The sequence below is a fragment of the Agaricus bisporus genome, assembly GCF_000300575.1.
Source record: "Agaricus bisporus var. bisporus H97 unplaced genomic scaffold AGABI2scaffold_1, whole genome shotgun sequence".
NCBI lineage: Eukaryota > Fungi > Basidiomycota > Agaricomycetes > Agaricales > Agaricaceae > Agaricus > Agaricus bisporus.
In genome coordinates, this window is record NW_006267344.1 from 869,568 (window position 1) to 884,075 (window position 14,508).

The window sequence follows — 14,508 nt, forward strand, 5'->3', positions numbered from 1 at the left end:
ATCTTTATGGAAGCGAGCCAAGGTATGGTATGCGTGCTCGGTAGCCACATTTTTGCTTAATAACTCTCGAGACTACAATGCTGCGCAAGAGACTTACGAATATGAGGACCCGAATTATGGTGTAGAAGACGAAGATAGCTATGAAGAAATAACGCAGGAGGATTGTTGGACCGTCATCTCTAGTTTTTTTGAGCAAAAAGGTCTTGTGCGTCAACAGCTCGACTCATTCGACGAATTTGTCCAAAATACCATGCAAGAGTTGGTAGACGAGAATTCAGACCTCATTCTCGACCAAGCTGATCAGCATACTGGACACGAAACAGACATGACTCGTCGCTATGAGATCAAATTTGGTCAAATCTACCTCTCTCGACCCACTGTTACAGAGGCCGATGGTTCAGTTGTACCCGTCTTTCCTCAGGAAGCTCGGTTGCGAAATCTCACTTATTCGGCACCATTGTACATCGAAATGCGAAAACGTGTTTTGGTGGGACGCGAGGACCCCGACACAGCTGGTGAAATCGCGTGGGAGGCAGAAAAGGAGGACCATCCTGATGACGCGACGAAGGTTTGGATTGGCAAGGTGAACTACGCGCCACCCACGTATCGTGTACAGAAACTAACACTTCTTTGTAGGTGCCCATAATGCTTCGTTCAACTTTCTGCATCCTCCGAGGTCTCCAGGATCAAGATTTGTATGACCTGAATGAGTGTCCTTACGATTCTGGAGGATACTTTATCATCAATGGTTCCGAGAAAGTTTTGATCGCCCAAGAGCGTATGGCAACAAATCATGTCTATGTCTTTGCCAAAGCTCAGCCTTCACCTATCAATTTCCTTGCTGAAATTCGGAGTGCAGTCGAGAAAGGAGGAAAGACCATCAGTCAATTCCAAGTTAAGATGTTCCACAGAAATCAGGAGCGTTCGGTGAGTTTTAGTATCTTTATTACCACATTGCATCTGCTGAAGCACTCATAGTTGGGTAATGTCATGAAAGCAACGATACCTTATATCAAGGTTGACATTCCCATTTGGGTCGTTTTTCGCGGTCTTGGTGTCATCTCTGACCGGGATATCCTCGAACACATCTGTTATGATATGCAGGATGCCCAGATGCTCGAAATGCTCAAGCCTTGTATCGATGACGGTTTTGTCATCCAGGACAGGGAAGTTGCACTCGACTTCATTGGTAACCGTGGTACGACAACTGGTTTATCTCGAGAACGACGCATTCGTTATGCGCAAGAGATTCTGCAGAAGGAAATGTTACCGCATGTTTCCATGGCGGAAGGGTCTGAATCCAAAAAGGCCTACTTTTTTGGTTACATGATCCATCGACTACTTCTTGCAGCGTTGGAGCGACGAGAGTTGGACGATCGTGATCATTTCGGTAAAAAGCGCCTTGATTTGGCTGGTCCACTCCTCGCCAATCTTTTCCGGATGCTTTTCCGGAAACTGACTAAGGATGTATATCGTTACCTCCAAAAAGTATGCATTTCGGTATACTGTTCGATAAGCTGGGCTGACTTTGAATCTTCAGTGTGTTGAAACTCACAAAGAATTCAACCTTGCACTTGCGGTGAAGCACCAGACTATCACCAATGGTCTGAAGTATTCCTTGGCTACAGGAAATTGGGGAGATCAAAAAAAATCGATGTCTTCGAAAGCTGGTGTCTCTCAAGTTCTCAACCGCTACACATATGCGTCTACCCTCTCCCATCTGCGACGCTGTAATACTCCTCTCGGTAGAGAAGGAAAGATTGCCAAACCTCGACAACTCCATAACACTCATTGGGGTATGGTGTGTCCTGCAGAGACACCGGAAGGTCAAGCTTGCGGTCTCGTGAAGAACCTTGCGTTGATGTCTTGCATCTCTGTTGGTTCATACTCGGCTCCTGTCATTGAATTTTTGGAGGAGTGGGGTCTTGAGTCTCTGGAAGAAAATGCACATTCGACTTCGCCGTGTACGAAGGTCTTCGTCAATGGTGTTTGGATGGGCGTTCATCGTGATCCCGCTAACTTGGTCAAGACCATCAAAAAACTCAGAAGAAAGGACGACATCAGTCCTGAAGTCTCGGTTGTACGCGATATCCGAGAAAAAGAGCTGCGAATCTATACAGATGCAGGTCGTGTTTGCAGGCCACTATTCATTGTCGAAAATCAGCAATTGCTCCTAGGAAAGAGGCATATTCGGTGGCTGAATAGTGGTTCTGATGATGAAGGCAACGAGTATAAGTGGGAGCAGCTGATCAAGGGTGGTGTCATTGAGTTGTTGGATGCAGAAGAAGAAGAGACGGTCATGATCTCGATGACTCCTGAAGATCTGGAGAACTCTCGTCTACAGGCTGCCGGTGTTGATCCTCATGCTAATGATGGTGACTTCGATCCCGCGGCGCGTCTTAAGGCTGGTACACATGCTCACACTTGGACCCACTGTGAGATCCATCCGAGTATGATTCTTGGTATTTGCGCTAGTATCATACCGTTCCCTGACCATAATCAAGTGAGTCATTGTTCATATCTTCAAATTGAAAGTCAACTCAACGCCTAATAGTCACCCCGTAATACATATCAATCTGCCATGGCTAAACAAGCCATGGGCATCTACCTCACCAACTTCTTAATTCGTATGGATACGATGGCCAATATCCTCTATTATCCTCAAAAACCTCTCGCTACCACACGTTCTATGGAGTACCTCAAATTCCGTGAATTACCCGCAGGTCAAAATGCCATTGTCGCTATCTTGTGCTACAGCGGCTACAACCAAGAAGACTCCGTTATCATGAATCAAAGCTCCATCGATCGCGGTCTCTTCCGTAGTATCTATTATCGAAGTTACATGGATCTGGAGAAAAAGAGTGGCATCCAGCAGCTGGAGGAATTTGAAAAGCCGACACGTGATACTACACTTCGTATGAAGCATGGCACGTACGACAAGTTGGAGGATGACGGTTTAATAGCTCCCGGGACGGGAGTTCGAGGAGAAGATATCATTATTGGCAAAACAGCACCTATTCCTCCGGATAGTGAAGAGCTCGGTCAACGGACACGGACACATACAAGGCGTGATGTTTCCACTCCTCTCAAAAGTACGGAGATTGGTATTGTTGATCAGGTCCTGATCACTACCAACTCTGAAGGACAAAAATTCGTCAAAGTTCGTGTTCGAGCTACCCGTATACCCCAGATCGGCGACAAGTTTGCTTCTCGTCATGGTCAGAAGGGTACTGTCGGTATCACATACCGTCAAGAGGATATGCCTTTCACCGCCGAGGGAATTGTGCCCGACTTGATCATCAATCCCCATGCTATTCCATCTCGTATGACTATCGGTCACTTGGTAGAATGTCTGCTTTCCAAGGTGGCCACACTCATTGGTAATGAAGGAGATGCCACACCATTCACGGACCTGACCGTTGAGTCTGTTTCGACTTTCCTTCGGCAAAAGGGCTACCAGTCCCGTGGCCTTGAGGTCATGTATCACGGCCACACTGGTCGTAAATTACAAGCCCAGATATATCTTGGGCCTACATACTATCAACGTCTCAAGCACATGGTGGATGACAAGATCCATTCTCGTGCCAGAGGTCCCGTACAAATCCTCACAAGGCAACCTGTGGAAGGTCGTAGTCGTGATGGTGGTTTACGTTTCGGGGAGATGGAACGTGATTGTATGATCTCGCATGGTATTGCCGGATTTTTGAAGGAGCGTCTGTTTGAAGCTAGTGATGCTTACCGGCTTCATGTTTGTGATATGTAAGTTTCTATTCCTCGAGATTCAAAACTGAGTGCTGAATGCATCCTAGTTGTGGGCTCACTGCCATTGCCAACCTCAAGAAACAAACCTTTGAGGCAAATTGACCCTTTCTTTCCTTCATGCTCAAATTCTGACATACTCTTTTCCAGTGTCGCTCATGTAAAAACAAGACAGCTTGCTCGCAAATCTATATTCCTTACGCCGCAAAACTACTTTTCCAGGTATGAAGAACACCGTTTTTGGTTTCGTCCATCTCACCACTGCCTTTATAGGAGCTGCAAAGTATGAATATTGCTGCGCGTCTGTATACTGTGTCTTCTGGCCGCATTCGTGATTGATTTTGGCATATATATATATTAGACCAGATTCTAACTGTACTTATAATACACGCCGCTGCGACCATACTACGTATGCGATTGCGAGATAGAATAATCGTCCGATCCAACCAACGAAAAGCACTAGATAGTCTGAAGTCAATCGTTTCTCGCGGTCATAAGACCTTCCCGTTCTCCTGAATGGTGCAGATTCTCTCCTGAAAGGCGTTCAGGGTGGCGCTTTTTGGCAGAATCCTCGTCCTCGTCATCTTCGTCTCCAATCTCAAACACAACGTGGTCTTCTACTACTGACGGAATATGACCGCCGCGGGTGCCGACAAGAGTAGCGTCATCATCATCGTCATCCCTCAGTCGTTGACGATGATGGAGAGTCTCGAGATCATAATCTTCGGCATCATTCTCATCCTGAGCGATTTCATCAGACATAGCCAAACGCCTATTGTTTGCTGATGGGCGCCACAGAAACGCGATAGCAGCAAAAGAGACGAGGTATAACAAGGCAAGCCAACCGTCAAGGAGCCACCATCGAATTTTCCATTGTTTGGCTTCGAAGTCTAAACGGGGATATCAACGTCAAATCTAAATAAAACAATAATTTCCTACCTTCGGCTAAGCGACCGGAGAATGCAAAGGAGGAGACGACAAAGAAGGCAGTGATAGTGCAGACAACAAACATAAGGATATAGTGCAGGCGCCTAAACATCTTTAGTTTATAGCGTTGCTTTCGTTCACGGAGATAGGTAATGGTAGCTATACCAGGTCAGTCAACGTCCAGATACAGTATGTGGAAATTTAAACGTACTATTCAAGGAATACATGATCCAAAGAAGGAATCCGCTTAAAGTGAATGCTAAAGGAATGATGAACAAGAGGAGCACCAGTGCGGACGTCGATTCGAGTGACAATTCCACGATGCCGACAGAATACAATACTGTGAAAATGTAAAAACGCAGTTAACGGTCCTTGAATAGACACTTACTGCCAAAAACGAAATGAGCACAAGCTAAGAGCTGGCATCTGAACATGTTCCTGCCCAAAGACTCCTTTACCACACTTAAACCCATCGCAACGACGAGTAGCATAAAGAATGACATGGATGCTTTTCCGGCATCAAGAATTGATACTGTTGATCATGAGCCAAAAGTTTCTGGGTGAAAAGATAGGACGTTTCACTTACCGACGATGAGAAAGATTGTTGAGGCCGTACTTCTGCCATGGGCGTTAAGGTAGCGGTAATAGGCTAGATATACAATGATTAACCGCAGAATGATATATGCAAACAATCACGTACCCCAATTTCCTACCATCTCGATTACGAGGAGACCAACGAGGCCTGAAAGGTAATTCTAGGCCAAATGAAATTTAGCCCATCTCGGTGAACTAAATCGAACTCACTTGCAACGGTAATAGATCTTGGGAATTCCTCCAGCACAACCAACCCCAGGCAAGACCGAAAATAACATATATCACTGACATAGCAAAATAAAACTTAACGACGGTTAGACTCGCGTCCTGGGTAGGGCGATGATAGGAGTATATACATTAACTTTGGGATAATCTATGGCCTCCAATTGGCCATCGAATGTGTTTCTGAACAATACGGTGCCAACATAGCTAGGATGATATGGAACATCCGTATCTGCACGAGGGTTTTGAGAGCTGGTTGAGACAGGTAATATGGCTGCATAGATGATTTGAGCTAGAAGAGGCAGAGATACCAATGTACACACCAACACAGTAATAGCCCGTCCTTTGGACAAGGTAATGAATCGGGGCTTGATACGATAAAATTCCACCCGGACTAGGATTCGGGTTCTCTCTGCTCACATGCGCATCTCGCCGCCAGGGAGCCTCAATTCTTGGTATGGGTAAGCGTCGCTCATGATCAAGAGACTCCAGGTTGATCCCCCTGGTAGTCAAGGTAGAAACTGGGTCCCCAGCGCCTGATGATAAGAGGACGCGCGCGGACCAAAAGCTGGTGTCATTGATCGGTTTGCCTTGAGGGAGGTCGAGAATGAAACGTCCAAGCTGGTCTCGCGTGCAGTCGCCTCGAGCAAGTGCATCAGAGGTACAGACATAAGTTTTCTATGACGATAAGTTTAAAAATGAAATCAGGAAGCGGTTTCTCTTACAGGTACGCGGAGATCGTCATCATGACCTGCGTCAACCTTGCCCAGAAATGGTGCGTCGGCCCACTCATAGATGACCATGGCAACCTGACCCAGCGAGCCTTGACCAAATGTAACTGACAGTGGATATTAGAGATAGAAGAGAAAGTTGTAGCATATCGCGCACCATTGATATATGTATTGCGCCCTGCCCACATGCCACTGCATGTTTGTCTGGAATAATCTGGCAGAGAAATGAGACATAATAGAACGCCACAAAAATGAGAACATACCTGAATCTGTGAATGGAACTTGGAAAGCAATAGCATAGAAGATTAAGGAGAGAAGAAAAATCAAAGAAGAAAACATGGCCCCAGGCTGCGGGACACTTGGGAGTAGGAGTAACGCTGTATGTTTGTTTTTGTTGAATCCCGAGGGTGCTGATTCTGGCCACTCAGTCCCACTTACGCACTGCACACACAGCCCAAACATGCTCGGCGACGACGACGACGTCTTCGACAGCGTCACTTGGGAGTCTCCCTCCGCACCAGTCTACAACGACCATGAGCCTGTCTCGTTGGGCCCGGGTTTCAGACAGAGCACTGCGGATTCGGGCGATCCACACGAGCCAAAATGGGAAGGCTATTTAGTGACTGAAGTCAAGGATCCAGTCAAGGAATTGCCTGAGACCAAAGACGCCTATGTTTCGTATCTCGTTTCAGCAAAGGTGGTTTATTCGTAAAGGGCTCGTGAATATACGCTAATCCTCCAACAAGACAAATCTACCCATATTCTCCACATCCAACCCATCGTCACGGCGAAGGTTTCAAGACTTCGTTTTTCTTCGTGATAACCTTGTTCGAGATTTTCCTGCATGCGTCGTCCCAGCGCTTCCAGACAAACATAGGCTTGGTATGCGTACCTGCTCTGAGCATCACCGATGAATTCATATCTTTCAGAATACCTCACTGGGGATCGTTTCAGTCCTGAATTCATGGAACGTCGAAGACTTGAGTATGACGCATTTAAATTGTACAAGAACAGATTGATTGATCTTTCTTTTCCCAAGTCTCCATCGATTCTTGGAGAGGATTTCCCGACATCCTACACTCCAACGTAGCACGCTCCTACGGGCATTCTTTGAATCGACTGAATGGGTTAGCTATTTTTCATTATCCGCCTCTCCTAATCTTACTATCATATGCCAGCATGTTTACATGCATCAACATATTGCTCATCCTCCCGGATCTGAACCTTCTCCAAGCCTCATCGACAATATTTCGGATACTCTACTCAATGCATTCTCACGTGTTAAGAAACCTGACGAACGGTTTCTGGACATGCGCGAAGGTGTCGACAAGTTTGAAGACGGCTTAACTCATACAGAACGCTTGTATACGAGGATCAGGAATAGAACAAGCGGTAAGTCTCACACTGTGGTCCCAACTCTTCACCTTCGAAGGTCTGAGGCTAAATGAGATGGAAACCCTGAATCCGGCGAAGATCTCACCGCAGATTACCACGATTTGGCTGTCGCTGTTCAGGGTTTAGGATTCCTGGAATCGGGAATAACTGATCCTTTGAATCACTTTTCCAATACACTCCTCGAATTTTCAGCCCTTCTCCGGCATACGGTCCGTTACTACTCACTTCAATCATCCTTTACCGCTAAGTAGTTATTGTAGACACATACGACGACGGATCCTCTACTCAACCACATACATTCACTGCTAACATACTCTCATGCCAACCGCGCTGTTCTGAAACTACGTGACCAGAAACAGCTAGATTTCGAGGAACTTTCAGAGTATTTATCTGGAGTAACTGCTGAACGTGACCGCCTCGCTGCAGTCATTAGTGGACACGCAGGAAGTACTGGTTTGGGTATTGGTGCCTATTTAAAGGACCGTGTGGACGCACTCCGTGGCACCGACGACGATAGAAGTCGAGTGGAAAAGATGCGAAAGCTAGATTCCAAAATCAAAGAGGTCAGTTCTTTGCTACCATACGAATTTGCTCGTGGCTCAATTTGTAAAATTTGTAAAAGCTGCAAGATGCTGTTACAACAGCTCATGAAACCTCAGATGCTTTCAGCGAAGAAACACTTAGAGAGCAACTCGTCTTCCAGCACGCGAAGGACGCGGAGATGAAAGACATGCTTGGAAACTTTGCTGAGGGTCAAATTGAGTTTTACAAAGCAGTGAGTGTGTTTCTCTTGTTCCATAGAAAAGTATTCTTATCGTGTGTTATCAGGCAATGGAAGAGTGGGACCGTATCATTCCTATAATACAGCGGATTCGTGTGGACATATAATTTATTACCCTCCGTCTTCTACCTTGTACACTAGCTTCCTGACCATAATGACGAGTTTAACGAATAAAGTGGGTTTGTTCATGGAGCCATTAAATCTTTCATGCGTTGCAATTTCTCCCCGGATTCTTGGACTGCGACAGACAACTAGTGAAAGAATTAGTTGGATACACGCTCTAGATGAACCGGCACACACATTGACTATTCCTGTGTTGACAGCCCGCAACATATGCATTTCTGCATCGTCAGAGGTACCTGGTGTTGTATTTTGTAACTCTGCCGGAACCCATGGCGGTTGTTCCTACATAAGTATGAGTCAACCGGAAATCCTATATCTAGCAGCATACACATACTTTGGCCTGGGAGGCTGTGGGTACGGAGTCATCTTTCAATTCGATAATGACGGAGAAATTGATATCATCTTGAAGCTGCCTGTGAAACAGGATTCTTGGAGTACTTTACGGCGTACATACCTGCAAGTTCCAATTGACCAAGGACTGATTCTATCATGTTGATTTTAATGAGGAATGAACGAAAGTATTGAACAAGGTTGCTGGGCGTCATCGCGTTTTCGACGCTGGTGAAATCATGAGTCAAAGAATAAAGGTGTCAGTTGGATTAGACGAACCATGCATCCTTGTCGAAAGCTTCAACCTGGACCATATGGTCGATAGAGAAGATAAATCGTTCTAATGCCACTTGGTTCTGATCTCGGATGGCCACAATGACCTTCTCTACTTTTCCCTAAAAACGCGAAGGGCTTGGCCTACGAGTATTGTTTATCACATTGAGAACTCACAAGTTCCATTTCATCTCGAACAGCTTTGACTGCACCAGAGATATACTCATTTAAGGCGGGGTGACGAGATTGATATACTGGTGTCTCGTATTTCTTCCGCCGGACAAAAACATCGGCAGGATAGACTTGTCGGACGAAGAGGATCGTATGAATAGCCACTTCGACTGTACATGGCTTAAGGACCAGATTTGTTCGCGCAAGCGGCGGTGGAACATACTGAATTCCGCAATTCCTCGGACAGTTTCTTCCTCGTTGCATTAGCCCAAAATTCGTTCACGAAATAGATGTTTCTACCATTAAAAGTAAGTGGCTTGTTCTCGCTCATAGTTTCCTTAGAGGGCTCGGAGGTTAATAAAATCAAGTGATGGGGCAAGTTGTGGCTGTGTTGCCATATGACTGCATGTCATGCAGTGATCCCATGAAACCCACTCTTTGTTTAGTTATCCCATGTGCATGTGAACGTGCTGATATGGACTGATTTTCCTGGGTATCTTGTCTTTTTGACCGCCATGGATCTGAAGCCCGAAATCCGGCGCACTTTTCTCCAACGAACAGCATGCCTCACCACAAGGAAAATCAGTCTCGCGATTATCACTTTGGCTGCACTTTGGGTCCTTGGCTGGCATGTATATGAAGCTGAAATCTATTTCTCTTTAGCTATTCAATCTCCACAAGCCATTTCCGCTAACTTGGGATGTCCTTTTCCTCTTCCCAACCACTTATTAAAGAAGAGACCTCTGTGCCCAAGCGAAGGTCCTTTGAGGAAGAGTTCCAAGAAACTCGATGCTTTCCTCACAGAGCGGGCTTCACATCCTGATATCGATAGTCTATCGATTGCTGTTGTTACTCCCTACGGGACGATATTTGAACGGGGTTATGGTGTCCTCAAAGCCAATGAAACCGTCTCCCAGAAGCCTGTATCGAGAAATTCGATTTATCGGATTGCGAGTATCACAAAGTTGTTCACGGTTCTAGAAACTTTGATTTTACGCGAGAGAGGGGTTTTGAATCTGTGAGTGTTGCTGGTTCCCACCTTTGAAGGATGCATATATGATCCTGACACCGGTTCAAGTGATGATCCAGTGGAGATGTTCCTGCCCGAACTCGAAATTCCAGTTTATGGATGGTCGGGATACCTTAATGGCGGAAAGAACAGCTCTTCGGGAACCAGACCTCGTATCACTTTAAGACAACTCGCAAGCCATATGTCCGGTAAGTACGAATTATTGCTCACTTCTTACACATTCATGTTTCCACCAGGCATAGGAAGAGACTACCCCCCTTTTGACATCGGAGAATGGCCTCAAAATTCATCAACATCAACTCTCAGACACATGCAAAGTCAAGGAAGTCTCCCACTCCCCGAGCGAGGTCAACGCACCTTTGCCGAATTGGTCAAATCCATAAACAAATACCCACTCATAAATCTACCATACGACTATCCCATCTATTCAAATTCTGGCATGGACCTACTTGGACTTTCAAATGTCGCCGCAAACAAACTGAGAGCGGGACCCAATTCCGAAAATGAGCCTCAATCGCATGAAGAGTTGATTAAACGTGATATTTTTGATCCTCTCGGTCTTAATGGCAGTTTTTATCGAGTGCCATATGGAACTTCTTTGGTGGATGATTTGGCTGTTCCGAGTCAAAGTCATGAATGGGCTGTTAGTTTTCAAATTCTATTTTGGTGTCTTGTGCTGAAGAAAATGAATTTAGGATATTACCTTTGACGATGCAGAAGCACCTGCAGGCGGTCAATATAGCTCTCTTGCCGACCTCGAGACTGTCATGCAATCAATTCTCGACCCTGTTACGAATAACGGAGTCATTTCCGAACATGTCGTCAGAGAATGGTTACACCCACTCTTCACTTGGAAAAACAATTTCCAAGAAGTCGGTGCACCTTGGGAGATCATGACAATCGAGAACAACGTTCGATTATACATGAAAGGTAACCCACATCAAATTAAAAATGATAAAATAACTTATGGAGGAGGACTTGTTAGGAGGAAATCTCCCAGGTTATCATTCCGAATTTGTTTTGGTACCGGAATTCCAATACGGTATCATTGTGCTCGTTACAGGGACTTATCAGAATACGGCAGCAATCGTACAAGAAGCAGCATCATTATATCAACCTGCAATCCGGAGTTTACTTGAAGAACGAGTGAATAATGCGTATGTGGGTCGTTGGGTTGAGTCTTCTAGCTCAATTGAAAAAGGAGAAACTACCACTGCTCAAGTCAAATTGATAAACGGAGCATTGTATATTACTGAACTTATCGTTCGTGGACATGACGTCTTGAAGATCATCGAAGATTCCGATATCGATTTCCATAAACCCTATCCTATCGCCTTATGGAACACAGGAAGACCAAATGAATTCAGGTCCGTCGTCCATGAATTCTCTTTCATCCTTTTGGACTACTGAACTGTTTGTCTTGTTCTCTCTGATGGGCAGACTGGCTTTTGGCAGGAAATCCTTGAATAATGATCCCAGTGCTGGGTGTATGCCGTATTGGGTTTCCATTGACAACGGGCTGTTCAGTCGCGGTGCACCCATTGACCTTGTTTACTGGGAAGGAGATGAGCTCGTGTATCCATCCGGTGGTGTTCGGTTGGCGCGTGCCTAAGTGAATTCAATCGCTGTAATATATCAATTTTTATTGGAAGCCGAGTCATTTATCGACTATTGTAGCCACTATTACTTTATGTACACGCTCGAAGTTATGTCTCTAAGATAAAATACAGGTGTCTATGTTAAAACGATGCCAACAAAATGCCGAATGATTATCAACAAAGGAATTGAATAAAGAAAATAACTCTAAGTGCAAACACTCTTCTTAAACGCTCGGGCAAATCCTGAATTCAAACATGAGCTGACGAAAACAAGCGAACATAAAAAAACACACCAATCATACTTGATCATCTCATCCGCACTCACAGCCGCACCCGATATCAACGACCTCGCCTCAACCCACACCCACACCTTCAACAACGCACCCAAATTACTACTCGGAATATCCTTAATCATCCCACTCTCCTGCGACGCCATCTGCGCTCCCAACTGCCTCAAAATCGGCAACGCACTCGCAAACAAATCCAAACCAGGGTCCAATTGCCTTCCAATCCCTTCCAACAACAAAATTGAAATCACAGTATTTATAAAATCGCCCTCGAGTTTCACGTGGTGTTCTCGAACGTTTTTAAGGACTTCAGTGAGGAGATCGGATATTTTGATTTGTCCCAAGGAAAACGTTTTCCGTTTGACGCTGAGGACCAAATGTTGCATTTTAAGAGCAAACGTTTCGGTGTTGATAGCGAGTTCTGGTGACCGTGATCGCTCAATCATGAGATGACCCGTTTTGTAGCCGTCAAATTCAGCTACCGCGCGGAAAAGATCTAGAAAATTGCGTCGGTTTGTATTATCGAGAGTGGTCACCAGTCCTGCATCGATGAAAACAATTTCTGGAATGTACCCTGACGAATGGAGATGTTCCAGTTCAGCATGCCATTCGATTGGTTGGTCTTCGAGTTTACGAAGACGAGATACGATCTTGTCCGAATCGGAATAGTCGGCTGGAGGATTCAGTGTTGAAAAAATGGTGCTTTCGGGAGAGGCTTTCTTGTGGAAGATGTGGTTGTATAGATTCTCCAATACCATGCGCGTGTTCAACGGTTTGCAAAACTTGACCATGATGTTGCCCGGATGCAGATCAGAGTGGACAAAGTTGTCAAGCAGAAGCATGTTCTACGAGAAGCGGTTCAATTTTCGCCGTACATAGAGTTGTGAGGCACTCACCAAGAACGCATCCAAGCCAACCGTGGCGACTTGGTCATCATATGGACCACCTCCATTCCGGAGAAAGGCTTCCAACGGAAGCGCATTCTCAAATTCCTCAATGAGAACATCCTGGGTAGACCAAACCTTGAGAGGTCTTGGGAACGTCACCGGAACCTTTCTGTGGGCAAAGTTGTTTTCAAAAACGATGAGATTCTCAACTTCGTTACGAAGATCGAGTTGTTGGTTCATCATAGAGCCAAAGACCTCGACCTCTTGAGGGAGAGAAATCCACCTCATACCTGGCAACAAGGATATGGCGCTAGCAAAGAAGTGCATGATGGAAAGATCGCGGGAGATGGTCTTGGACACGCGGGGATGAAGGATTTTGATGGCGACGGAGGCTGTTGGGACGGATGGGGGAGGATCCTGAAGGATGACAGGAGCGAAAGCACCGCCTGGGGTCTTTCGTTTACGACGAGGTCCAAGATACGAGGGTGGTAAGAGGTCGTTTTTGAGAGTCGCTCGGTAAACCTGATGGAATGTGAGTAGAGTAGTGGCATGAAAGATAAAGAGGCATACTTGAGCGATAGCGCCGGTACCGATGGGATGCTCGTCAAATTCCTCAAAGACGTCGTCGAAGGATCGTTCAAAGACACGCTCGATGACTTGCCTGGTGTGCTCTAGCGAATGAGGTTTGCCTCGAGAATGCAGCGAGCCTAGCATTTCGCAGAGCTGAACGGGAAAGAGATCTCTTCTGGAAGCAGCCCATTGGGCCAGCTAGGTGTGCAGTTGAGTAGATACCCTGTAGGAAAGTGAAAGCGCAAACCTTGATAAAAGTGGGACCGGCGGCGGCCATCTGGCGGACCAAGAGGCGATACCACCAGACAGCACCCCATCTGTCGCCCTTGAGGAGTTTTTCGGGATGACCGACGAGAAGCATGGGGCTGGCGACGATGACGGGGACAAAGAGGGCAAAGAGGTGGATGAAGCGCTTTGCGGTGAGGATGGGTTCCCAGACATGGTCGCGGAGGAGCTGGGCGACTCGCGCAGAGATGGAAGATCTGTGGGGAAGAACGAGGGTGGGTTCTGACTGGGGTGGCGTCGGGGGCAGACACGGGATGAGGGTGGGAGAGGCAAAGAGGGAAGGAAAGAGAGACTTGGGGCGGGGAAGAAGCCAGAGCGTGAGGCCGCCTGCGAGGGGGATGAGCCAGAGAGCGCGGCGCCGCGGATAGAAGGTTAGGGCAGGGGGTGTGAAGGGGCGGGACCAGGAGGAGGCACGGCGGGCATGGCGGAGGACGACGACCATCGCACGATGACGTCAGGGCAGGCAGCTGTTACGTAAGAATATAAGATTTCCGAGCTCTCTCCGTGCAGACCTGGGAGGTGGACGAGGGGGCTGGTGTTGACGT

General features: G+C 46.4%; 6 protein-coding genes across 6 annotated transcripts; 3 read left to right on the forward strand and 3 right to left on the reverse strand.

Moving 5' to 3' along the window:
• Positions 1 to 6: 6 nt before the first annotated feature.
• AGABI2DRAFT_113824 (hypothetical protein) lies at positions 7 to 3,864 on the forward strand (the record flags this gene model as incomplete). The annotated part of the gene is made up of 7 exons (XM_006454002.1): positions 7 to 22; positions 72 to 583; positions 637 to 927; positions 979 to 1,488; positions 1,541 to 2,503; positions 2,555 to 3,759; positions 3,810 to 3,864. The coding sequence occupies 7 exons, from the start codon at positions 7 to 9 to the stop codon at positions 3,862 to 3,864; spliced, it is 3,552 nt and encodes a 1,183-aa protein (XP_006454065.1).
• Positions 3,865 to 4,233: 369 nt separating this feature from the next.
• Positions 4,234 to 6,572, reverse strand: AGABI2DRAFT_113825 (hypothetical protein; the record flags this gene model as incomplete). The annotated part of the gene is made up of 12 exons (XM_006454003.1): positions 4,234 to 4,649; positions 4,699 to 4,845; positions 4,898 to 5,026; positions 5,075 to 5,218; positions 5,273 to 5,335; positions 5,387 to 5,441; positions 5,491 to 5,583; positions 5,637 to 5,776; positions 5,826 to 6,180; positions 6,228 to 6,340; positions 6,391 to 6,447; positions 6,497 to 6,572. 12 exons carry the CDS (start codon positions 6,570 to 6,572, stop codon positions 4,234 to 4,236), a joined length of 1,788 nt encoding a protein of 595 aa, XP_006454066.1.
• A 118-nt stretch (positions 6,573 to 6,690) lies between these two features.
• AGABI2DRAFT_189389 (hypothetical protein) lies at positions 6,691 to 8,778 on the forward strand. Its single transcript, XM_006454004.1, has 10 exons — positions 6,691 to 6,930; positions 6,980 to 7,115; positions 7,163 to 7,217; positions 7,273 to 7,360; positions 7,412 to 7,625; positions 7,683 to 7,837; positions 7,889 to 8,191; positions 8,251 to 8,403; positions 8,457 to 8,660; positions 8,710 to 8,778. The coding sequence occupies exons 1-9, from the start codon at positions 6,694 to 6,696 to the stop codon at positions 8,514 to 8,516; spliced, it is 1,401 nt and encodes a 466-aa protein (XP_006454067.1). The 5' UTR covers positions 6,691 to 6,693; the 3' UTR covers positions 8,517 to 8,660; positions 8,710 to 8,778.
• AGABI2DRAFT_196792 (hypothetical protein) lies at positions 8,761 to 9,662 on the reverse strand (the record flags this gene model as incomplete). Its single annotated transcript, XM_006454005.1, has 7 exons — positions 9,607 to 9,662; positions 9,530 to 9,556; positions 9,313 to 9,476; positions 9,142 to 9,257; positions 8,987 to 9,090; positions 8,867 to 8,934; positions 8,761 to 8,814 (listed from the first exon to the last, which is right to left on the reverse strand). Coding segments are annotated over exons 1-7 (564 nt in total), but the record flags the coding sequence as incomplete, so codon positions are not given.
• Positions 9,663 to 9,756: 94 nt separating this feature from the next.
• On the forward strand, positions 9,757 to 12,054 carry AGABI2DRAFT_196793 (hypothetical protein). The gene is made up of 6 exons (XM_006454006.1): positions 9,757 to 10,324; positions 10,385 to 10,524; positions 10,573 to 10,979; positions 11,032 to 11,266; positions 11,322 to 11,703; positions 11,777 to 12,054. The coding sequence occupies exons 1-6, from the start codon at positions 9,822 to 9,824 to the stop codon at positions 11,946 to 11,948; spliced, it is 1,839 nt and encodes a 612-aa protein (XP_006454069.1). The 5' UTR covers positions 9,757 to 9,821; the 3' UTR covers positions 11,949 to 12,054.
• Positions 12,055 to 12,158: 104 nt separating this feature from the next.
• On the reverse strand, positions 12,159 to 14,405 carry AGABI2DRAFT_182069 (hypothetical protein; the record flags this gene model as incomplete). The annotated part of the gene is made up of 5 exons (XM_006454007.1): positions 12,159 to 12,177; positions 12,228 to 13,066; positions 13,118 to 13,630; positions 13,679 to 13,876; positions 13,926 to 14,405. 5 exons carry the CDS (start codon positions 14,403 to 14,405, stop codon positions 12,159 to 12,161), a joined length of 2,049 nt encoding a protein of 682 aa, XP_006454070.1.
• Positions 14,406 to 14,508: the final 103 nt, after the last annotated feature.